Source organism: Miscanthus floridulus, chromosome 7 (assembly GCF_019320115.1).
Source record: "Miscanthus floridulus cultivar M001 chromosome 7, ASM1932011v1, whole genome shotgun sequence".
Taxonomy (NCBI): domain Eukaryota; kingdom Viridiplantae; phylum Streptophyta; class Magnoliopsida; order Poales; family Poaceae; genus Miscanthus; species Miscanthus floridulus.
Window position 1 is genome coordinate 131,984,445 of NC_089586.1, and position 22,857 is coordinate 132,007,301.

A 22,857-nucleotide genomic window follows, 5' to 3' on the forward strand; every position below is an offset into this window, starting at 1 on the left:
TCCAGAACATCGTGCTATTTTTGTCAGGAGAAAAAAATGTTTTACGTGGCTATAATAAAGAACATGACAATATAAGTTGTCTAATAATATCAATATATTAAGGTATGAAAGAATGTGATAGAATAAGACAAAATAATTAAATGTCACATAAAACAACAACATATTTATACTAGAAAAGCAATGCTGCCTTTCACGTGGATATACGTTATAACTATGCTTTTCACCTCGCGCAACTATCTTTAAAACTTAGCTTCTTTATAGCACTCCACGTGTCGTTCCTTGATCACCATCCTAGCATTCCATCTAGCATGGATTTCTATCTTAGCCGCCATTACCATCCTCCACCTAATTACCTTTTGTCTTACTTGTCAGCCCTATACTTTAAATATTTTCTTACACAACCCTTTAAGATTTTGACAATTCTTATACTAACTTTGTTAGGACACTAGAGGCTAGAGGAGAAACCATTACTAAGGGGATGTTTGGTGCAGCTCGCACAAGCTCTGCTTAGAGTCGGTGGAGCTAGAAATTGTGGCGATGCCAGCTTCTTTTCTTCCATAGTCTATTTTCACCTTTGAATCAAAATAGCTCCACGCTACACTAATCAATACTACCGCTATGGTTATTGGGAGGAGGAACCAAATCCCTTAACAGTTATACCAAACAGGGCCTAATCAACCACATCAAATGGCCAGATTTACTCAAACGCAAGCAACTGGAAGTTTGTTCATCTGTCAGTCGACACGCCCGCGCCCCGCTGGAGAGGAAGAAGACGACAACGAGGACGAAGATGGAGACCTTGCCGGCGTTAGGGTTCCGACGGCTCGCGCCCCATTCTTCTTCCTCGAACTCCAGCAAGCTTAGAAGAGGGTTCAGGGAGAGGCAGGCCAACCAAGCGGTGGGGATGGCGAGAGGGCGGCTTAGGGTCCTGGTGGCGGCAGAGGCGGCCGGGCCAGATCAGAATGGGGGCATCCATGGTCGGAGCTTGCCACGGAAGGAGGGGGCAGAAAAGAAGATGGCCGCCACGGGCACGCTAGGGTTTCTCCGGAGCTCCCGCGACTAGCGTGCCATGGCGTGGCGTTGGGCAGCAGCGGGGGCGAGGATGAGGAGGAGGACGCGGCCGCCGGTGAGGCAGGTGAGGGTGGGGCGCGAGGAGAAAGAAGGCGGGGGTGGGGCGTGAGGACGGAGAAGGCGCGGCCGCCAACGAAGCAGGTGGGGGTGGGCGCGAGGTTGGAGATGACCGACCATCAGTCACCTACGCAGGAGACACATCATAGGAAAAATGGCATTGTCCTATTTTTCATTTAGGAAGGAGTTCCATCTCCATGCATCTCTACAGCCTGTTCGTTTGGCTGTGGCTTGTCGTAAACGATCGTAAATTTTTAGCCGGAACAGTATTTTTCTCTCACACAAACCAGCCAGCAGTACTTCTTCACGAACCAGCAACGATACGAACCAGCCAACCGAACAAGCTGCTAATCTCTCCTGTAAAGAAAACCCATTTGCAGGCTGGAGAAGAAAACCCAAACCCGCAAAGAAACCCACAACGGAGAAAGGGAAAGCCCAAAAGACCCGGGCGAAACGGCGCAGAGTAGCGAGGAAGTAAACGAAGAGCGGAGGAAGCAAAAGGAGACAGAGACGAGGAAAAAAAAAAAAGCGCCTCCTTCTACTTAGCTGCGTTCCCTACCTTTTCATACTACCTCCGTTCCGCCAGAGAGGAAAGAAACCAAACCATCGTGGAACAAACACAAGGGCGCGCCCCCTTCCTCCTCCCGCGCCTCGCCGCCGGACGCCGTCCGTCGAGCCGAATTCGTCGCGCCGCCACCTCGGAGGAGGGAAGCCTCTCCGGCGCAGCAGCCGTCGCCGTCGCCGTCGCCGCCTCCGTCCTCTGCCAGGCCGACGTGGAGCCGAGATCCGCCCGGGCTTGGGCTGTTCTGCTGTGATGGTAAGGACGCCCGCCCTTCGCTCGCTCGCTCGGATTCCCTGCCTTTCTCGCTTTGCTCCGGGCCACCGCGCCTCGGAATCTCTGCCCCTCCCGGCTTGCCGCGGATTTGCTCGCCGCGTGCTGGTGCTCGATTCAGGCACTGGCTCGCGCGTGAGATCCGGGAGCAGCTTCCGGCGTCCGTGCACGTGCACGCACACATTGTCTCACCGCGCGTGTTTACCCTAAACCGGCAGCCCGCTGACGGCGGTTTATCCTTTCTCCAATAAAAAAATCTGGAGTGCTAATGGGGACCCATTCCCCGCTCCAAGCGTTGTCATGGAGATCTGGACGGCGTCTGAGTCTGAGAAATGAGGGTGCCATTTCTGACGAACTCTAGTGCCACGGGCGTTGACTGGTGCTTTGCTAACGTTCCTGATCGGCGTTCCCAGGACAACTACACCACGCCACCAAATGGGCGGTGGACTCAACCTAGTGCCTATGGTTGCCATATTTAGCCGCTACGCGGGCATCTGGATGCATCAGCCCTCGGCATTTTATGTTTTGTCTTTCTTCTCGTATAATACGCGTGCGACTATCCTTTAGGCCCCGTTTAGATCCAAAATTTTTTGGATTTTGGCTCACTGTAGCATTTCGTTTGTATTTGGTAATTAGTGTCTAATTATGGACTAATTAGGTTCAAAAGTTTCGTCTCGCGATTTCTCGACCAACTGTGTAATTAGTTTTTTTTTTCGTCTACATTTAGTACTCCATGTATGTGCCGCAAGATTCGATGTGACGGTTACTGCGCAAAAATTTTTGGATTCTAAACAGGCCCTTAATGTCAATCTGTGTTTCCTGCAGGCGGCGCAAGCTTCCATTGCGGTGGGATCCCAAGTTTGGGTCCAGGACCCCGACGTCGCCTGGATTGATGGGGAGGTCGTCAAAGTCAACGGGGACACGGTTACGGTCAAGTGTTCCAATGAAAAGACGGTATGTTGCTTTTTGGCAAGTTTCGGGTTAGTGCTAGGCTTGTAAAAGGCAAACGGTTAAGGAGGGCTGCGCCCAAGCTGAGGCAACCTTCTATTATAGGCAAGACACTTAACAGTTACGAATGGCATGCACACTGAGTTGAAACCTGGCCCTTTGTTCAGGTTACGGCGAAAGCGTCTAATGTCCACGCTAAGGATCCCGAGGAAGCGCCATGCGGAGTCGATGACATGACGAAGCTTGCCTATCTGCATGAACCTGGGGTTCTTCAGAATTTGAAATCTAGATATGATATGAATGAAATTTATGTAAGTTATTAGAATAACCGTATAGCCTAACTATATGTTTCCATATATTCTCCACGGCTACTTGTTAACTGAGCTGGCCATGCATTTTCGGACACGTGTTTCTAACTTATTCATTATTAAACCAGACATATACTGGGAATATCTTGATTGCTGTAAATCCTTTCCGAAGACTGCCCCATCTGTACGACACTCAGATGATGCAGCAATATAAAGGGGCGGAATTTGGTGAATTAAGCCCTCATCCTTTTGCCGTTGCGGATGTTGCATATAGGTAGGTTCATTGTGGTATATGTTGATAGTTTATGGGTGGTTTATACTTATATATAGCTTAACAAGTACTCTCCATAAAAGAAATTCACTGTCATTATCTCCATTTTTACCTTTCGAGTTCGACTGAGAGGAGAATATCTTTGATTACTCTACTGTTGTAGATTGATGCGCAATGAAGGAATAAGCCAGTCGATTCTTGTAAGTGGAGAAAGTGGTGCTGGTAAAACGGAAAGCACCAAGATGATCATGCGCTATCTTGCTTACATGGGTGGGAAGGCTGCTTCCGAAGGGCGAACTGTGGAGAAGCAAGTCCTTCAGGTGATAATTTCTTAGACGCCTAGTTCCGAAAAACTATTCCCATGACCATTATGTTCTTGTTTGACTGAATAACACATATTATATTCCTATCACAGTCCAATCCTGTTCTTGAAGCATTTGGAAATGCAAAGACTGTTAGAAACAATAATTCAAGGTAAGAGGCATTTCTCTACACGACCATCTTGGTTAATATTGTGGGTAGCGATTTTTGCCACTTAAACAGCTTTGCTGTTGATGCTATTACTGCAGTCGTTTCGGTAAATTTGTTGAGATCCAGTTTGATCAGAAAGGGAAAATATCAGGAGCTGCCGTAAGAACTTATCTTCTTGAGAGATCCCGTGTCTGTCAAATATCTGACCCAGAGAGAAACTACCATTGTTTCTACATGATATGTGCTGCCCCTCCTGAGGTACTGTCCCTTCCGGCCTTCCCTGCCCATGCGCTTTTCCGATAGGACTTATTTACATTAACTGTACACTCTGTAATCATATTCTGCTTCATGCCTTGCCTGTAGTGTAACAATAATATACCATACCTGTTTTTCCATTTAAAATTTAAATATCATATTTCCCGTTAGCAAGAAGATTGTGGTTAAATGTTACAATTTTCATCTATCAGGAGCGTGAGAGATACAAACTCGGAGATCCCAGCACATTTCACTACCTTAATCAGTCCAACTGCATTAAGCTTGAAGGCCTAGATGAATCTAAAGAGTACCTTGAAACTAGGAAGGCTATGGACATTATTGGAATCAGTTCTGAAGAACAGGTACACATTTGATTAATGACTGGCGGTACTTTCTCCCTTGAAAAATCAGTTGGAGCTTGCCCTTGACCACATGGTTGTGTTTCATCTAGGAAGCAATCTTTCGGGTTGTTGCTGCTATTCTCCACTTGGGGAACGTCGAGTTTGCAGAAGGGGATGATGGGGATTCATCAAAGCCTAAAGATGAAAAATCTCTTTTTCATTTGAGGACAGCTGCTGAGCTCTTCATGTATGTTCTTTTCTAGTTCTAAGATTTTAGAAACTCCTACATGGTTATGCTGGTTGACAAGAGCTCCAAATTTGGTATTGTAGGTGTGATGAGAAAGCTTTAAAAGATTCGTTGTGTCAGCGCATTATTGTGACTCGCGATGAGAATATAGTAAAAACTTTGGATCCTGAAGCTGCCAAGGGAAGTAGAGATGCACTTGCTAAGACTGTGTACTCACGGTTGTTTGATTGGTGAGTCTTTCAACATTTTGCACTGTCTGTCTGCTGTTCTTGTTCAAAAGGAGCTTCATGGCTATTTTTCATATGTTTCCACTGACACTGATATGGCAAATGACCTTTGATCTTAGGCTTGTGAATAAAATCAACAACTCTATTGGCCAAGACCCCAACTCGAAATGCTTAATTGGAGTGCTGGATATCTATGGGTTTGAAAGCTTCAAGACAAACAGGTGCTTTATTGGTATGCTTTGATGATTGGTTGCATGCTGAGTGTTTTACTGTCAATAGGCTGGCCAGCTAGTTGGAAAGCGTCGAAGCTGGGCGCAATTTATCTTTGATGAAATCTATAGTCTTCTTTGACAGCAGGCTTAAATATATATATCTCATGTTCTGAAGAAGTAACTTAATGTGCTAACGGAAGTTCCCACAATAGCTCCTAGCGTCTTCACATTCTTCCTGGACCTTTTCTTTAACATTACAAGCTGCTAGCTTTTTTTTTTAATGTGAAATCTTGGATAGTACATGGCAAGAATATAACTTGAACGAAAGTCTTTCACAAGTGAGACATGAGGAATGCAGGGTATTCCCCCCTTTTTTTAGTGATGATTGGTGTGAACTTACTGTTTTGTATGTCCATGGATTTTCTGTGACAACTTTGGTTTGTTATTAGTTGAACAGTCGGTATAAACAGTTCTGCTGCTACATGTATGTATGTTCTGGTGACTTGACTACAATGTCTAAGGTTTCTTTCCCTAAGTTTCAATCTGATCAGCAAACTGACTCAGACCTTTACATTTTACTCATAATGAATAAAAATACTTAGCACCCCCCCCCCCCCCCCCCCCCCTAACACATACACAACACACACATTTTTTAATCCCTTTTTCTTATTACTTCTTAAGGTATATTTGCAGTGCTCATCATCTCACATGCATTTTACAGTTTTGAGCAGTTTTGTATCAACCTGACAAATGAAAAGCTCCAGCAACACTTCAATCAGGCAAGTTTGTGGAGCCTTCTTAGCTGGTGCCACTCATGGTTTCATTTCTTTCGTGGTTTCTGAAGTAGATTTTAACTTTGTATTTCTGCTTCCTGCAGCATGTGTTTAAGATGGAACAGGAAGAGTACACCAAAGAAGAAATTAATTGGAGTTACATTGAGTTCATTGATAACCAGGATGTTCTTGATCTCATTGAGAAGGTAGTTTTCTTTGATTTCTACGATGTTTTGAGTAGTTGTTTGCTATTTATTTTATACTTCTAAATTTTTTATGAAATCAAAATAGCATTAATTTGGTGAACTAGTGACACTAAGTTCACATCCTGCATCACATTGTTAAAATATTGCATGTTCCCTGCGGATGGTTTCATACAACTGCATCATCAAATGCTCAGATGAGAGCGTATATGCTATGGAAGACAACCAGTAAATGACTGTATGCTTAGCAAGCAAACATTGCCGATGCTGCTTTGATCCTTAAGTTCCAATTCAAGATATTCAATCCTTTTTTCTCCTCGAAAGCTTGCCATCACCACTACCAATAGAAAAAGATATTAGACATTTAGCAAAGTACTTAAACTTATTGGTCTTGTTGTTTTGCTGTAATTTTTTTTTTGTTTCACCTAAGTACTTGATTCTTCCTTTGCAGAAACCTGGTGGAATTATTGCCCTTCTAGATGAAGCTTGGTATGGACGTTTGATGATATTCCTTTTTTTAGTTGCCATTTTGCAATTGTATATGACTCTAATCTATCTAATAACTTTTAACCTGTCTGCATTTGCAATTGTGTTACAGTATGTTGCCGAGATCGACACATGAGACATTTGCTCAGAAATTGTATCAAACTTTCAAAAATCACAAGCGCTTTGCTAAGCCAAAATTATCTCGGTCAGACTTTACCATATGCCATTATGCAGGAGATGTAAGTATGGATTGCTTTTGCATTTTTTTTTGGTTCACAGCATTCATAGTACCAACCCTGATGTGAAAGCGTGGTTTTGTGTAGGTCACCTATCAAACGGAATTATTTCTGGACAAGAACAAAGATTATGTTGTTGCTGAGCATCAGGCTCTGTTGAGTGCTTCAAAATGCGCATTTGTTTCAGGCCTTTTCCCTCTTCTATCTGAGGATTCCTCAAAATCTTCAAAGTTTTCATCCATTGGTTCTAGGTTCAAGGTGAATAAATGGCTTCCTCTCAGTGCTTCAATGTGATTTCAGTTGATATCAAGTCTTAATATTTTTGTTGCTCGTGACATAAACGCAGCAACAATTGCAATCTCTGTTGGAAACTCTGAGTTCAACTGAGCCACACTACATCCGTTGTGTAAAACCCAATAATTTATTGAAGCCTGCAATTTTTGAGAACCAGAACGTTCTTCAGCAACTCAGATGCGGAGTAAGATTTTCTATTAGTATTTTCTTTTGGCTTGCAGGTTAGTATTTACATTATTGGGGTACTATTATTGGCTTGCCTCAGGGAGTTATGGAGGCGATTAGGATTAGCTGTGCCGGATATCCGACCAGAAGAACATTCTACGAGTTCATAGACCGTTTTGGTATTCTTGCGCCTGATGTTTTGAGTGGAAGGTGAATCACAAGTGCATATTGTACTGTGTTCTTAATTTTATTTATAGGCCTAAATGTTGATCTGGTTTGTTGCGACTGTTGTAGTTCTGATGAGGTCAGTGCTGTAAGGAGGTTGTTAGACAAGGTATATCTTCAAGGTTATCAGGTAATGGATGTTATTAAAAAAAATCTAAATTCTACATCTGTAAATCATATAGGCTTCAGCACTGTTGATATGTGGCTTTTGATACTTGATAATTAGACTTTCTAGTCTCATCAATGATTAGAAAGGTAATTTGTGTAACTCTTGTGTAGTGTGTCTGAACTTCAAAAGTATTCCCTCCGTCCCATAAAGAGTGTCATTCTCACTTCCTGATAAGTCAAACATTTTCAGCTTTGACCAAATATATATAAGAAAATATTAATATTTATGGTGCATAATTAGTATTATTATATGAATTGTTGAATATATTTTCATAATAAACTTATTTGGAGATACAAATGTTGCTAATATTTTCTATAAACCCAGTCACTCTTGTGGGACAGAGGAAGTACTTATTTGTAGAACTAGAAGTAAAATATTTTTTGTAAACTCTTTTTTTTAGTTTACCTGAACTTCAGAAGTACTTAATTTAGGACTGGTAGAGGTAAAACATTTGTGCCTTTGTATACTGCAGTGATCCTACCTTGCATGATTCTGAAGTATATGCACCAAAGTTTCCAAAGGGACTCTTAGATAGTGAGACATTTGTAACTTTCTTTAGAATATCAATCCTATACATTTATTTGTGGACCTGCCATTGAACATTGAAGACATTTAAAATACAATTACCCATGATTGAGCCTTTTGATCCATGTAAGTTGGGGTAGGCTAGTGATGGAACTCATCGAGAGCCACAAAATTTTATATAAAACATGTGAAATTAAAATATCAATAGTAATTAGATCGTCCCTTCAGACTGAACCTTCTGTTTTGGCACCTAGTATTATGTTATCTTTTCAGCCATACAGTGAAGAACTCTTTGATGTGTGTACTAACTACTAAGCTGTATGTCTTTTGCAAATATGATAATCTAGATTGGCAAGACAAAAGTATTCCTTCGTGCTGGTCAGATGGCTGAACTTGATGCTCGTAGAAATGAAGTGTTAGGGCGTTCAGCTAGCATGATTCAGAGGAAAGTACGTTCATTCTTGGCACAGAAGAGTTTCATTGCATTGCAAAGATCAGCTTTACAAATCCAGACAGTTTGTCGCGGTGAGCTTATTTTGTTCTATTTGTTATATTAACCAATCTATTTTTTCCCATGAAGCTCCTTTGATGTGGTTTTGCTTAATTCTTTATAGGTGAGCTTGCAAGAAGAGTTTATCACAACCTCCGCAGAGAAGCTGCTTCACTCAAGATCCAGACTTGGTACCGTATGTATACTACCAGAAAAGCATACAATGAGCTTTCTGCTTCAGCAGTTACCATTCAATCAGGATTGCGTGGTATGTGCGCGCGTAAAGAGCTCCACTTCAGAAGACAAACAAGAGCTGCAATCATCATCCAGGTAATATGACAAAGAAACCAATCATGCTCATATTGGGCGACAAGCAATGGACTACTACAAGGAAAGAACAGTTATGACAATTTGATACTGGTATATTTAGGATATAATGGCCACTCTGAAACATACAATGCTAACTTTACTGCTTGAATACCCAAGACAGCAGTTCTAAGTTCTTACATGATTGGTGGCTGGATCTTTTCCTGTGTAGGAAGCTAGAGAAGCCATTAAAATTTGTGAAAGTTGGTTTTCTTAATATTGTCTTCTATACAATCGGACATACAACAACAACAACAACAAAGCCTTTTTTTTTAATGAGAAAATTGCATCTATGGCTTTGTTTGTAATGAAGACATCAATATGAATTGACACACATGCTTCCATTCTCCTCGTTTTAATGTGTACCTGCCACGATATCGACCGGCTGGACACTTACCCTTTCTATATAATTGGATTGTGCCACAATATTTCTTAAAAACATGATACATACCTTGATGAAGTAACATGTACATTGTATAGGTGATGATCCTTGTTATCTCCCATCAACAGTTAAGGCCAAATGTTGCTGACCTTTGTGTATATTCATATTTCTATTCCAGAGTCGCTGCCGTCAATTCTTGGCAAGATTGCATTATTCAAGAACAAAGAAAGCTGCAATTACTACACAGTGTGCCTGGAGAGGGAAGGTTGCTAGAAAGGAGCTCCGTAAGCTCAAAATGGTAAGTTCAAGCACACTGGGTGACAGGCAATTTTGTTCTACCAATGCTATTTCTGTAGCATATACATATTTCTCATCTCAACTTGTTTGGGACTTAAAGGCTTTGTTGTTGTTGTTGTATACATATTTCTCATCTCAACTCACCATTTTCTTGCTCATATTACTGTTTATCAGGCTGCCCGGGAAACTGGTGCATTGCAAGCTGCCAAGAATAAACTTGAAAAACAAGTTGAGGAGCTTACGTGGCGGCTACAGTTGGAGAAGCGCATGCGAGTGAGTTTTATACAGTAAAGTTTGCAGTTCTCACCACGTACATGCAATCCAAAGCATTTTTGTCACTGAGATCGCACCTTCTGGTCTTACATGCTCCAAAAATTTTCCTCCTTGTTCAAGTACACGAAGGGTTACTTGTTCAAGTCTTCTTTGATGGCCTTGCCTGAAAAGGCTGCTGGTCATACCATTTTCTACAATTGTTGCATTATTTCTGAGATAATAACCAAACTTATTTGAATATTTAGAGGGTTGTTTTATTCTCTTAATAACACTAAAATGTGTAGATTTTTAAATTTACTTTTATAGGATAGATGATGTATGTGGTGCATTCTTGTTTGCTGTAGGCTGATCTCGAGGAAGCTAAATCACAAGAAAATGCAAAGTTGCAAGCTGCATTGCAGGAGGTGCAACAACAGTACAAAGAAACAAAAGAAATACTAGTACAGGAGAGGGAAGCAGCCAAACAGGCTGCAGAGCTAGCTCCAGTTATTAAAGAGGTCCCTGTTATAGATACAGAGCTAATGAATAAGCTTAGAGATGAAAATGACAAACTGAAGGTGAGACCCGAACATAAGAATTATTTGAATGTTTTTATGTTTTCCAGGAGACACCATTTCCTTTTACATTTCAGTTCTATTAGTTTTTGTCCATGCTTATGTTTATGTCACTTTTTCTGCCATGCTACAGACTTTGGTCAGTTCTCTTGAAAAGAAGATCGATGATACTGAGAAGAAATATCAAGAAACAAGCAAAATCAGTGAGGATAGGCTCAAACAGGCAATGGATGCCGAGACTAAAATCGTTGACTTGAACATGGCAATGCTAAGGTTTTCTATTTTCCTAGTCACTGCACGATAGATTTGACATTTTCTGGAGTATGTTTTAGGTTACACGTTGTTTACTTAAATTCTTTAGCGGAAAACTGGACATGTTTCTTTTATTATTCTGCTTCAGGCTTCAAGAGAAAATATCCACCATGGAATCTGAGGAGAAAGTGCAAAGACAAGCGCTGCTAAGCACGCCAGTCAAGAGCATGTCTGAACATTTGTCAATTCCAATTGCTCCAAAGGTACATGTAATGGATTGATTGGAAAATGATGGTTCTTACTATTGAAATTCTTTTTTTTTTCTTTACTCAATTCTTCCGTTTTCTTTTTTATTCAGAATTTGGAGAACGGCTATCATGAGTTTGAAGAGCACAAGGTTTGAAGTTTTTCCATCTTAGTATCTACCTTTTGTCTCTTGAACTTTCATTTATGCTCATAATCTTTGGTCTCAATTATAACTTTTCAGGAACCCCAAAGTGCACCTCCTGCTATTAAGGAATATGGGAATGGTGATCCTAAGATGAGGAAATCTTGTGTTGACAGGCAACTTGTATGTCGCCAAAATTTTGTGTTTAAATTGCTTGTGTAAACATGGTTATCTGAAGGTTATCTTTTTTTGTAGGAAAACGTGGATGCACTCATTGACTGTGTAGGGAAAAACCTTGGATATTGTGCAGGGAAGCCAGTTGCTGCTATTACCATATACAAATGTCTTCTTCATTGGAAATCATTTGAGGCAGAGAAGACTAGCGTTTTTGACCGTCTCATTCAGTTAATAGGATCTGCAATCGAGGTAATCTGGCACTGGAGATTTAGTCATGATACTGAAACAAAAGTACCAAAATTGACCGTTAAGAAAATAAACAAGCCATCCCTTTGCCCTTTCCACCTTTGTTGATAAAGATAAGATTTACTCTCCGCATGGAACAATGCAGATGTGTGAAAAATGGGCATATTATGTCAAGTCTTAATGTAGAGATCTAAATCACCTGTGTTGTTTACAGAAGAGATAAGCCATGACACACTTCACTGTTGTTAATCATGTTTGTTTTTAAATGAGGCTGCTGCTATGTTCTTTTATGATTTTGGAAGCCAGTTACAGTGTTTTGAGTTTTACAAGTGGCAAGTTTATTATTTTGTTCTTTCTGCCAGACTCACTTTGTCCAGTGTTTGATGCAGAACGAGGATGACAATGACAACCTTGCTTACTGGCTCTCCAATACATCCAGCTTACTGTTCCTACTGCAGAGAAGTCTCAAGGCTGCTGGTGCTCCTGGTAGCGTTTCACGAAAGAAACCTCCTCAGCCAACATCATTATTTGGCAGAATGGCCCAAGTACGCTACTGACCTTTGCAGCTTGAAAACTGAATTAATGAGTTGGGGAATATGGCGTAACATAAATCCATTTGTCTAGGGCTTGCGTTCTGCATCTTTTGCCAACATGCATGTTGAAGCAACAGATGTTGTGCGCCAAGTTGAGGCCAAATATCCTGCCTTGCTTTTCAAGCAGCAGCTAACTGCTTATGTGGAGAAGATATATGGAATCGTCCGAGACAATATTAAGAAGGAATTATCATCTTTGATTTCGCTATGTATCCAGGTAACGTATCCTCTCTAATTTGTTTACTGCTTGTTGACAAATTCATATTTAACATTTGGTTCTAAACATGCGGCCCAAAAAGACTTATAGTTTATCACCCTTGATTTCTTTTAATCACAAGGCCCCAAGAACAATGAAAGCTAGCATGTTGCGAGTTTCTGGGCGATTATCCGGTCAATCTCAGAGTCAGAGCAACCACTGGCAGAAAATTATTGAAAGCTTGGATAAGCTCTTGAAGATACTGCAAGATAACCATGTATTTGTCTCATTGTTTCCATATCATTCACTTGTGCTGATCTGCTGGATGTGTGTTTACTGTTGCTTTGTTTATCCTCAGGTGCCCCTGGTTTTAGCTCAGAAAATATTTACCCAGATTTTTTCGTACATCAATGTACAGCTATTCAACAGGTGCACTTATCTTTCAGTGCCTTGACTTCTATGTTTGTGGAAACTAGCGTGGTCAATGGTTGTACGGTTTTGTTCTGCAGTCTATTGCTTCGTCGTGAGTGTTGCTCCTTCAGCAACGGAGAGTATGTCAAGGCTGGTCTAGCTGAGTTGGAGTTGTGGTGTGCAAAAGCAACAACTGAGGTGATCCGCTTTCTGTGTGCATGGCTTGCTTTATTTTATTTTATTTTATTGATTAATGACTGAAGTTTTGTGGTTACAGTATGCAGCATCTTCATGGGATGAGCTCAAGCATATCAGACAGGCTGTTGGATTTTTGGTATGACCAGTTCTACCAAATTTGCATTCTAATATATTCACACTGAGATTCTGGATACAATTCTGGGATCAGTCGTGTTCTTATCTTTGGATGTACTAAAGTTTCATATTCATAGTTTGGACAGGAGACAGACACAACAATTTCTGTTGTTTGATCTTGAGTTTAAACTGTTGTTCCCTTTTTAAGAGGCAAACTCGTGTATTGATACATTTCTAATATCGTTTCAGGTCATATTCCAGAAGTTCAGAATATCTTATGATGAGATAGTCAATGACCTATGTCCGGTAAATTCTTAGTTCTTCAAACATACATTTAAATGTTGAATCTCTCGTATTGTTCTCTCTACTTTCTTTCACTTGCAGAGTATAGATGCATCTTGTTTCTAATACATGTCCTATTATCTATGCTTGTAGATCTTGAGTGTTCAACAACTGTACAGAATATGTACACAATACTGGGATGACAAGTATAATACCCAAAGTGTTTCATCAGACGTGAGTTCCTTTTTCTGAAGAGCTTCACCATTATATCTGCAATCTTATTTGTTGTCGAAGTTCTATTTGTTGGGTAAAGTATAGAACTTCAAATTCCCTAGTTGTATGGAATTGATATATGCTGAAACTCACTGCTCAATAGTCAACAGTAGATGTGATTTCTTTTTTTTTGTTAAAAAATCGTAACGCTGCCTGCCTGTGCTGGATATTTTTACACGGTAAGGGAAAATAAAAGTAACTGGACCATCTAATGTTTCAGGTTCTTAGTAACATGCGGGTGCTAATGACAGAGGATTCTAACAGTGCTGAAAGCGGTTCATTCTTGTTAGATGATAATTCAAGGTAACATTAAGTACCATCTCATTAAACTGTGGGATTGTTATATTGCTTTGATGATTATGATCAATATGACAATCTCGGTCTTCATGCAGCATCCCGTTCTCGGTGGATGATATCACCAACTCAATGCAGGAGAAGGACTTCATGGATATCAAACCGGTTGATGAGCTACTCAAGAACCCTGCCTTCCAGTTTTTACAGGATTAGGGCTTGTGAAGTCTCGAGCATTATGCTGCTAGATATCTTGTCAGATCATTTCTTGATTTGTTGTATATTTTTTTTGATCCTTTCTACCCCATGTGTGCCTTTGTTTAGTTATCTTTTCTTTTCAGCTAGCTTTTGTAAAATTCATATAGGTATTTGTTAGGGTTGGGATGGGATTCCGCCCTTACAGTTAGAAAAAAGCCGTATCTTTTAAAGCGGGGCAAATGATTCTTTGTAGGGCAACATGAAATCAATGTTTTTACCCAAGGGTGGTAAGGAGGGATAGAGGCAATGTTAGCAGGCTCTCCCCAATTATAGATTGTGTAAATTATATACTGTAAATCAACAGTGCAATGAAAAAGAAAGGAAAGCTATATTGCAAATGCAGTTACGTTGATGACATCTTCTAGTTGTCTTGTCTGAACAGCTCGGTGTGAGGGTTCTTGTAATCTTGTGTAGCACTTGTTCATGCCGCGTGCGTGCTGATCATGTTAGACGGGCCTGTTTGGTTTATTGCCGGCGAGGGAGCAATCCAGACCCTCAATTTTGAGTGCCCGGTGGTTTAAATTTGTAGTTTGGTAGGCATTTGCCTGTCAGGACAGTAACCAAACAGACCAGACATGCTTCAGAGCATAGTTGACATCCTAGGCTATGTACTACTTGGAATAGCCATTTTTGTCCCTCAAATGTCGTTTGACACTCAAATTTTATCATCTTAATGATTAACCGTGAAGAGAAAACTAATAAAGGTTCCATTTTTCAATTCAAAACTATATAAAAATATAGGTTGACCACACACTTATTAAATACTAAAGAACACATGGATATTATGTACATATATATCCTCTCACTAATGTTATCAGGTAACTCCAGCTAACAAATATTACACATTACACTTGCCTAAGGCAAAAATCAACGACTATTCAGGAACACTTGCCTAAGGCAAAAATCAACGGCTGTTCAAGACCTGTTTGGAATGCAAAATTTTTACAGGAAAAACATAGAAACATGTATTTCTCGTGTTCTAAACATGCCCTTAGTGTTCATGCAACACAAAGACAATCCCCGGAAGGATGGGTGAAGGTGAATGTTAACGTTGCTTTATTTGCAAAATCAAAGAGAAAGAGAATGAGAATTGGTTTAGTGATCATTGATCAGAGACCACAATTGTGACTCTTTGGCTGCTTCTAGGCAGGGATACAATAAGACCATTGATCTACGTCCTGTTCGCTTGGCTTGTAAGTCGTACTTTTTTAGCTAACGAACAGTATTTTTCTCTCACAACAAATCAGCCAACAGTACTTTCAGCCATGCATTATCAACCAAGCGAACAGGACACTAGAACTTGCAGAGATAATTGCTCTCAGGCTTGCTATCCGTTTCGTCTCAAATATCCCATAATTAGGGTGATAATTCTGATTGCCTCTCTGTGATTCAGAAGCTCCAATCAAATGGAAAGGATTGCTTTCCGGTGGATGCCATCATCCATCAGCATGTTCGTTTGGCTGTGGCTTGTCATAAACGATCGTAAATTTCCAGCCGAAACAGTATTTTTCTCTCACATAAACCGGCCAGCAGTACTTCTTTACGAACCAACAACGATACGAACCAGCCAACCGAACAGGCTGCATGACATCAAGCAAGAGACAAGAATTTCATCAATTGTTTTTTTACTTTATTTGTGTCAGTAGCTGAAACGTGATAGCTCATATTGGTCCTGTTCGCTTCGTTGAAAAACCATGGCTGAAAATACTGTTCGCTGATTTATTGTAAGAGAAAAACGCTGTTCTTACGCTAAAATAGTATGGCTCATAAGACAAGCGAACAGAGCCATTCTAGATAGATCAACTTACCAGTCTTGTGATTCAATCTGGTTTCATGAGGTGCCGAACTTTATCCGGACTTCTTTACGCAACGATCCGCTGATTCCATGAAAGGCTACCCATTATGGCTCCGTTCGCTTGGCTGAAATTGACTGAAAAAATAAGCCAAAGCTGAATTATTGTGAGAGAAAAACACTGTTCCGGCTGGAAAAAGAAGCCGAATAAGCCGGCTTTCGTTCGCTTCGCTGAAAAAACGAGTCGAAATACTGCTCCGGCTGATTCGTTGTGAGAGAAAAACATTGTTCTAGCTAAAAAAACAAGCTGAAAAATACGTATTATAAGAGAAGCGAAACTTTAAAAAAGCAATCCTGGTGTAGCCCCTGCCTAGCTTTGTAGTAGTAATAGGACTGTAGGAGGAGTGTGTTGCTTGCCTCTGCCTGTTCCCTGATTCATCCTCCTCCGCGGGAAAAGGAGGAGGGGGGAAAAAACAAGGGGGGGGGGGGGGGGGGGGGTGGGACGGCGCGCGTGGTGCGTGTGTGTGTGGTGTCTGAACCCGCCATCGGATTTCGAAGGTTCGGGGCAGCCCAAAAACCAAACAAAGGAACATTCCCCGGGAAGCAGAAACGAACCACTCCAGGCCTCCGACTTTTCCAGTTTACAAAACTACCCCTCCCCATTCTGAGGCTCTGATAGGAGCGACGAGGGGCATTTCCGTCCGTTCACCCGCCCCGGAATAACAAACGCAGGAGGAGGAGGAGGAGGAGGAGCAGCACCAGCAGCAGGTTCTTGTCCCTTTCCATCCGTCCCACCACCACCACCCCCGCATCCCTTCTCCCCAGTCCGCCGCCGCGCCCCGCGCATCCGCGATCGACATGGCGAAGCTGAGGTGGTAAGCAAGGCTCCTCCGCTCATCGCTCTCCGCGTCATTCTTGGTCTGGTGCGGGATTGCTGCTTCGTCTTTTTTTTTTCTTTCTTTTGGAATGGAATGGAGGAGTGGTGGTTGGGTTTGGTTTGGTTTGGTGGATTGTTTCGTTTCCTCCTGCAACTTTCTCTTTTCTGCTGTGGAAAAAGGCGCGGCCGCCTTCCTCCTCCCGTCCCCATCCGAAAATTCCGTTCTCCTCCGCTTTCTCCCGGCACCAAGCCAATTTCCCCGCGCTCCATCGCCGCCGCCGGCGGCGGGAGAGATCTCGGTCCCCGGGACGGGCGAGGAGGGCTCGCAATCCTTTTGTTTCCCCCTCCACGCCATCCTCATTTCGTCATGCCGTGGAGTGGGGGATCCAGCCGGATGTTTTGATTTCTTAAGTTTCTTTATTTTCGTATATAAGGTAGCACTGCCTTGCCGGCATGGATTGTTCACGGACTTGGCTTTCTACTCTGCTTGGGGACGTTCGGTTCCCTTTCTTTGCGTGACTCCATGCATTTAGTGCAGGATGTTCTACTGGGTAGGGTAGACTATTCATCATGCCTCATTAAGTTCTTCTTGAGCGCGCACACACGGTTGCAGCTTGGTGCATCTCAAGTTGTTTTCACCATAGTAGTTAATTCTTTGCAGCCAATTAAACCGGCTGTGCATTTCTGTTTCATAATATGAAAAAAACTGGGGATTCTGCTGAACCCCAATGCCCCAGTGACCGTCTGTGTGTAGCAATGTTCATGTGCAGTTGTAATGGACACTAGCAGCCCTCCCGGGGGTGTGGGTGGGTGGGTGGGGAGGGGAATGACAGTCGCTCTTGCCTCACTTTTCTTCCCCCCTCTTAACTTTTGTTTTTTTCCTCAGCAAATTTCTATCACTGCTGGAACTTTACTCACACCTCATCACTTGTCTCTTTTGCAGTGAAAGCAGTTGAAAACATAGCCGATACAGCTGGCAAGCTTTACTTCCTTTAGCATCTGTGCTTATCAGGATGAGCACCAAGGTCATGATAACATACAAGAGGAAGCGTTCTGCCTCACATGCCCATACAGAAGACGACACAGTTCTTGATTCATCTCCTGCTGCCTCCAGCAATGTAGCTGCCAGCAGTTTACAACTTAAGTCTGAGGGCCCTGCTGAGACCGCCGTGGTAAATGAAGATAATCATGTGAGGAATCTTGCCTCTGTTACTCTTGTTGATTTGTTATTATCTTACTATATCATTTCTACCACTTGCTGTTGTGATTGTCCATGTTATGGTTACTGCTGTTCGCAGCTTTCTTGAAAGCGCAAAAGACTGCATCTGCATCTGATTTTCTTGGGCATCAAACTTGTGGTGTCATGTAGATGCTTGTCTAAAGTTGTCAATAGCTGCATGATTTCATGAATCGTGTTCTGAAACAGATTATTTTTCATGTTTAATCCTGATCAGTCTTCTGTTTCCTCTTCCATCAGTTTTATTGTCTGACACCCATTTCTTATCTGAAAAATTTGGCAGATTACAACTAAAAAGCAGCAGCATCTCTCCATGTTGCAACAAAACATCAAAGAAAAATGTGAACCAGAGAAAGGACAGGATCAGCTATATGAATCATTACCACGGAAAGGGCAACCTGAGATTTGTTGTGCCACCATTGCCTCAACCACAGAGGCACATAGCAATAAATCACAATGCATTGATGATGCAAAGAATCAAATTCCTGTTTCAAGTTCTGTGTGTGATCTCATGCTTGCTGACGGGACGATTAATCAGATAAAAGATTCAAATATCTCTGCCCCTGTGGAAATAAATTCACCTACAGGGACGGAGATTGCTGTCGTCCCTGGCCTATGTAGGAAAAGGTTTAGTCCTCTGCTCACCTTTCGCAGGCGAGTTAAGAAGAAAACTAATTTGGATGAACCAGCAGAGGAAATTTGTTCACCGGACAACGACAAACAGTGTTCAACACTGACATGCAGCTCACCACAATCATCACTGAACGCTACAACATTGCTCAAACATACTGCTCCAAACCCTTTGGATATTGAGGATAAGGTATGTTTTTACCCTCATTTTTTCCTGTACAGCTGCATCTAAATGACATAATTCTTTTGAACATTCCTTGATATCCCTGCTTTTGTTTGGGAGGCATTTGATATAGTAATGAGGTGAAGATTGTTTAGAAAATTGTGTTGTCTTTGTTTAAAATAGCAACTTGTTAGGTCTGTCCTTTTTTTTTTCCTCTTGCTGGTTTGAGTGGTCTGTTGCTTGGGGCCATTTGATATAGTATTGATGTGTACTTCCAGCTCTGATGTACTGCTGTTAATTGTAAAGTTTTTCTGTAGGAATGGGTGTGTGCATAATTTAGTTAACTGGCAAACAATAGAAGGTAGCTAGTGCTCTTTTAGTGCTGACATGATTTCATAATGTATGCACATCAACTTATCTTATTTCCTGTATCAGGCTTTGAATTTTGTAATCTAAGCTATGAGGTTAGCCAGATGAGTGATCTTATGCACTTCTCTAAAACGCATAATGGAATAAAACTGCAATGGTACTCAGAAACAGCCTTATCACTATGAATACGTAAAGTGCCAAAAACATAAAGAAGCCCAGAATTGTGTGTCACTGTACAGAAATATTATGATGGTTAAAAGGTTTCCAACATCAACCAGGTAGTATTGTGCCTTTTTAATTTATGTTTATTACCTTATGTGTTTAAAAGTTATAACTATTTCTAGATACTATTCAGTGTAGGGAATGGGAAAAAATGATGCTGTTAAAAGATTATGCTTTTGTATGAGTGTATTAAAATATCAACAAAATAATGCACAGCCTTACCATCTTGTAGTTGTAGAATTATATTATTTTTTCTGTAGCTTCTGTCTTCCACCGATTTTTATGCACTATAGGTGCACTCACACTGCTTTTCATGTATTACTTTGGCAATAACCTATGTTGTAATTGACAATTTCCTTGCCTGGGCATTGAAAATAATCAGAAATCGCATTTAATTTATTTACAGGTAGCTACATTAAGCAATACTGGACCTTCTAAACAAGCTGAACAGTCACCTGAACAAGAAAGGTATGATGAATACTTGCATTTGATAGCTCTGCGATTGTGATCTAGAACTAATATTAGTTGATTGATACACACATAAGGAATTGATACAAAGTCCCTTTTGTAGTTCGCACATCGTAAAATCCTCAGTTCAACATGTGGTTCCACAGATTACTCAAGACGTAAACCAAAACATGATTTTGGAAGATGATGTAACACCAGTGTTGAACCAAAAGATGACCCTGGAAGATGATGTTACACCAATGTCAAAGTTCACTGGTGTGCAAGAGATCAGTGGGCAAGATACGCGAATGGAGGACTCAAACGGAACATCACCGAATACTATTGAAGTTCCAAAAGTTATTGATGTGCAGGGCGGACATTGTACTGGGGAAACTACTTCCCGGCAGTCTCCAAGACAAAAACTAGATGTCAGTTGGTTGAAACCAACCAATAAATCTGTGGTAGAAGATATTCCAGAATCTCAAGGTTCAACAAAAAATGTTCCAATAATTGTCTTGGATGATGATAATGATGAGAGAGGCAAGGAGCTGGAAAATTCAGAGGCTCTTGATCAAGGGCTCCATAATCAAAATAAAAGAACTTCTTTCGGGAAGATCGACCTGAACTGTACTGAATTAAGACAAGAGGAACTTCCCTGTTTGGATGACTCAACAGTTCAAAGGCTGCCAGATCAGGTGAGGATAATAGAACTACCCCTTTCATTACTTGTTTACTTGGCATTTTGCCACATTTCCAAATTCTCCATGCGCTAAATGAGATTGTTTTCTCAGTGGCGTATTTTTTTAATCTGTATTTGTTTCAATTTTTTTTATCTGAATGATATATAGCCATTAGCTTCAATCTAAATTCCTTTGCAGTTAGAGGGATGGCTTGTTTCACATACTTCATTTAATTTTGCCATTACAAGCTTGTTTTCCTTTTCTTTTGTCATATAGCATACTACACTGTAAAAGAAATCTTAACAGTGCATATGTTTGTGCCTCAGATGATGTGAAACATTTTCTTTTTTTGTTGCAGGATCTAATTGTTAATGCTCGAAAGCAAATGTCTCAACCAATTGAAAGGTTGTTTTTCACAAAGGAGAAAGATACTATCCGTGGCAAACAACAGCAGCATGAAGAAAGCTCAACCATGCATACCTCATACTCAAATTTCTTTGATCTGGGTCCACCATGGAACACTGGGAGTTTGAAGGGACCAAAAAGCTTGCCTTCAGAACTCAAGTTCAGAATAATGGACAGGGCTCCTGAATTCAGTTTAGACCTCAGCCTGGACAGTTTCACAGACAATAGTGTGGCTGCTCTGAGGAGCGATAAGTTGTTTCTTGGAGGCACCTCCCGCACATCTCATAAGTTAACCGAAAAGCTTGGCACATACTCCTACAAGAGGCTGTCGGCTCCATGGTCAGAAGAAGAGTTGGATTTTCTTTGGATCGGAGTTAGGAGATATGGCGTTAATAATTGGAATGCAATGTTGAAGGATACTCGACTACGGTTTTCAAACTCAAGAATGCCTGAGGATCTTGCTAGGCAATGGGACAAGGAGCAGAAGAAGCTTGTGGCATCTGCTCTGGGTCCTGTGCCACCTCTTCATATGGGCGAAGATTATCTTGGTAGAGCTTCATGCTCTGGATGCTCAAAGTCTGCATTTCTTGGGGCCCAAACAGACCTTTCATTGGGCGACGTCTACTTTCGCAATGCCCGTGCTTCAGAGAGAGGTCAGCATCATTCATCAAGCCTGGGTTGGCTTAACTTTCATGGAATTGATGGTGGGCCTAGAAATATGTCCCTGGGAGGCTTCCCTGGGGCTTCTTCCTCATATGGAAGAAGTGGCAGCAGGCGCAGAAGGGCATCCAAGCTCCATAAGTCATACTACGAGAACAAGTCACCTTGGTTCCAAGAACCATCAGACAGGGTGCCCCAGCTCCTTCTCACCAACCAGCAACCGATCAACAGCCTTCCCCAGTGGCTTACAAAGGATGCCGAAATTGGCACCAGTCGAATCAACCCTGAGATGTGGCCGAGCATGGTGCCAGCACCAGGGCGTTCAGCCGCAGATCCACCAAGGGGAGGCTCCTCTCTCTTTTGTGACGACATGAAGCGCGCGATGAGGAGGAATGCGGATTGGCGGTCGTTCAGCAAGAGGCTGTTCCTGTCTGGTGAGGCATTGGATCTGAACTGTGGGGCTAAAGGCACCACAGCACCCAACGGTGCCATCCCGAGCGACACCGGCGCGTCATCCGAAGAGACGGTGTCTGACAGCTGAGCCCATGCTTAACATGGGCTCTTGTTATTCCTTTGTGCCAGGCTGCAATTACATGTAGCATTCCCATTCCTATTTGATGTTGAAGCTGGTTGACAGTAAGCGACGAAAGGTGTGGTACATCTGATCAAGCTGGCATGCTCTCTGTAATGTCATGCTAGTGAATAATCGGATTGCATCTTGTATAAAGTAGTAGCAGCAGTGTATATTTTATCACCAGCTCTTTGTATCCATAGTGAGGAGAGGTTCTAACAACAGGAGTCCACTCACGCATCCACGTGACCATAGCATTGTGATTGGGGGCGCTGTGTATGTAGTGAACGGATTGCCTAGTTGCTTGTAACTGTGCTTGGGACGGCCTAATATGCATATTGGGCTCATGCTGATTCAAATCCTGTTGGGTAATGTTATTTTCATGCTTAAGCATGGGCAGTTTTCATGAGTATATATTTTCTCTGTTTCTTCAGTTGTCATCTTTTT

General features: G+C 41.7%; 2 protein-coding genes across 6 annotated transcripts; both read left to right on the top strand.

Moving 5' to 3' along the window:
• Positions 1–1,682: 1,682 nt before the first annotated feature.
• LOC136468023 (myosin-6-like) lies at positions 1,683–14,708 on the top strand. 2 transcript variants are annotated; one of them, XM_066466876.1, is made up of 39 exons: positions 1,683–1,945; positions 2,786–2,914; positions 3,076–3,219; positions 3,345–3,490; positions 3,651–3,807; positions 3,903–3,961; positions 4,057–4,216; positions 4,426–4,575; positions 4,665–4,801; positions 4,885–5,031; positions 5,148–5,260; positions 5,922–6,019; positions 6,118–6,219; positions 6,668–6,705; positions 6,815–6,941; positions 7,026–7,196; positions 7,285–7,416; positions 7,498–7,607; positions 7,692–7,752; positions 8,664–8,841; positions 8,931–9,136; positions 9,733–9,852; positions 10,026–10,124; positions 10,469–10,681; positions 10,812–10,951; positions 11,079–11,193; positions 11,289–11,327; positions 11,418–11,501; positions 11,574–11,744; positions 12,131–12,286; positions 12,366–12,551; positions 12,673–12,807; positions 12,889–12,959; positions 13,040–13,139; positions 13,219–13,275; positions 13,503–13,559; positions 13,689–13,769; positions 14,029–14,111; positions 14,201–14,708. In XM_066466876.1, the coding sequence occupies exons 1-39, from the start codon at positions 1,943–1,945 to the stop codon at positions 14,313–14,315; spliced, it is 4,590 nt and encodes a 1,529-aa protein (XP_066322973.1). In that variant the 5' UTR covers positions 1,683–1,942; the 3' UTR covers positions 14,316–14,708. The 2 variants fall into 2 exon arrangements, with proteins under 2 accessions (XP_066322973.1, XP_066322974.1); XM_066466877.1 differs by having other exon boundaries at positions 5,148–5,249; positions 5,962–6,019.
• A 2,168-nt stretch (positions 14,709–16,876) lies between these two features.
• LOC136464843 (uncharacterized) lies at positions 16,877–22,822 on the top strand. Of its 4 annotated transcripts, none has more exons than XM_066463786.1 (6): positions 16,877–17,024; positions 17,970–18,216; positions 18,547–19,083; positions 20,054–20,115; positions 20,219–20,789; positions 21,133–22,822. In XM_066463786.1, the coding sequence occupies exons 2-6, from the start codon at positions 18,040–18,042 to the stop codon at positions 22,378–22,380; spliced, it is 2,595 nt and encodes an 864-aa protein (XP_066319883.1). In that variant the 5' UTR covers positions 16,877–17,024; positions 17,970–18,039; the 3' UTR covers positions 22,381–22,822. The 4 variants fall into 4 exon arrangements, with proteins under 4 accessions (XP_066319883.1, XP_066319885.1, XP_066319884.1 ...); XM_066463788.1 differs by having other exon boundaries at positions 16,902–17,021; XM_066463787.1 differs by having other exon boundaries at positions 16,964–17,072.
• Positions 22,823–22,857: the final 35 nt, after the last annotated feature.

Excerpts from the sequence above, each read along its gene's own strand:
- LOC136468023 (XM_066466876.1), top strand. Across the intron at positions 3,962-4,056 it reads GTTAGAAACAATAATTCAAG|TCGTTTCGGTAAATTTGTTG; the intron begins GTAAGAGGCATT and ends CTATTACTGCAG. Across the intron at positions 9,137-9,732 it reads GAGCTGCAATCATCATCCAG|AGTCGCTGCCGTCAATTCTT; the intron begins GTAATATGACAA and ends TTTCTATTCCAG.
- LOC136464843 (XM_066463786.1), top strand. The coding sequence starts at position 18,040 with ATGAGCACCAAGGTCATGATAACATACAAGAGGAAGCGTTCTGCCTCA. Across the intron at positions 18,217-18,546 it reads TGGTAAATGAAGATAATCAT|ATTACAACTAAAAAGCAGCA; the intron begins GTGAGGAATCTT and ends AAAATTTGGCAG. Across the intron at positions 20,116-20,218 it reads CAGTCACCTGAACAAGAAAG|TTCGCACATCGTAAAATCCT; the intron begins GTATGATGAATA and ends TCCCTTTTGTAG.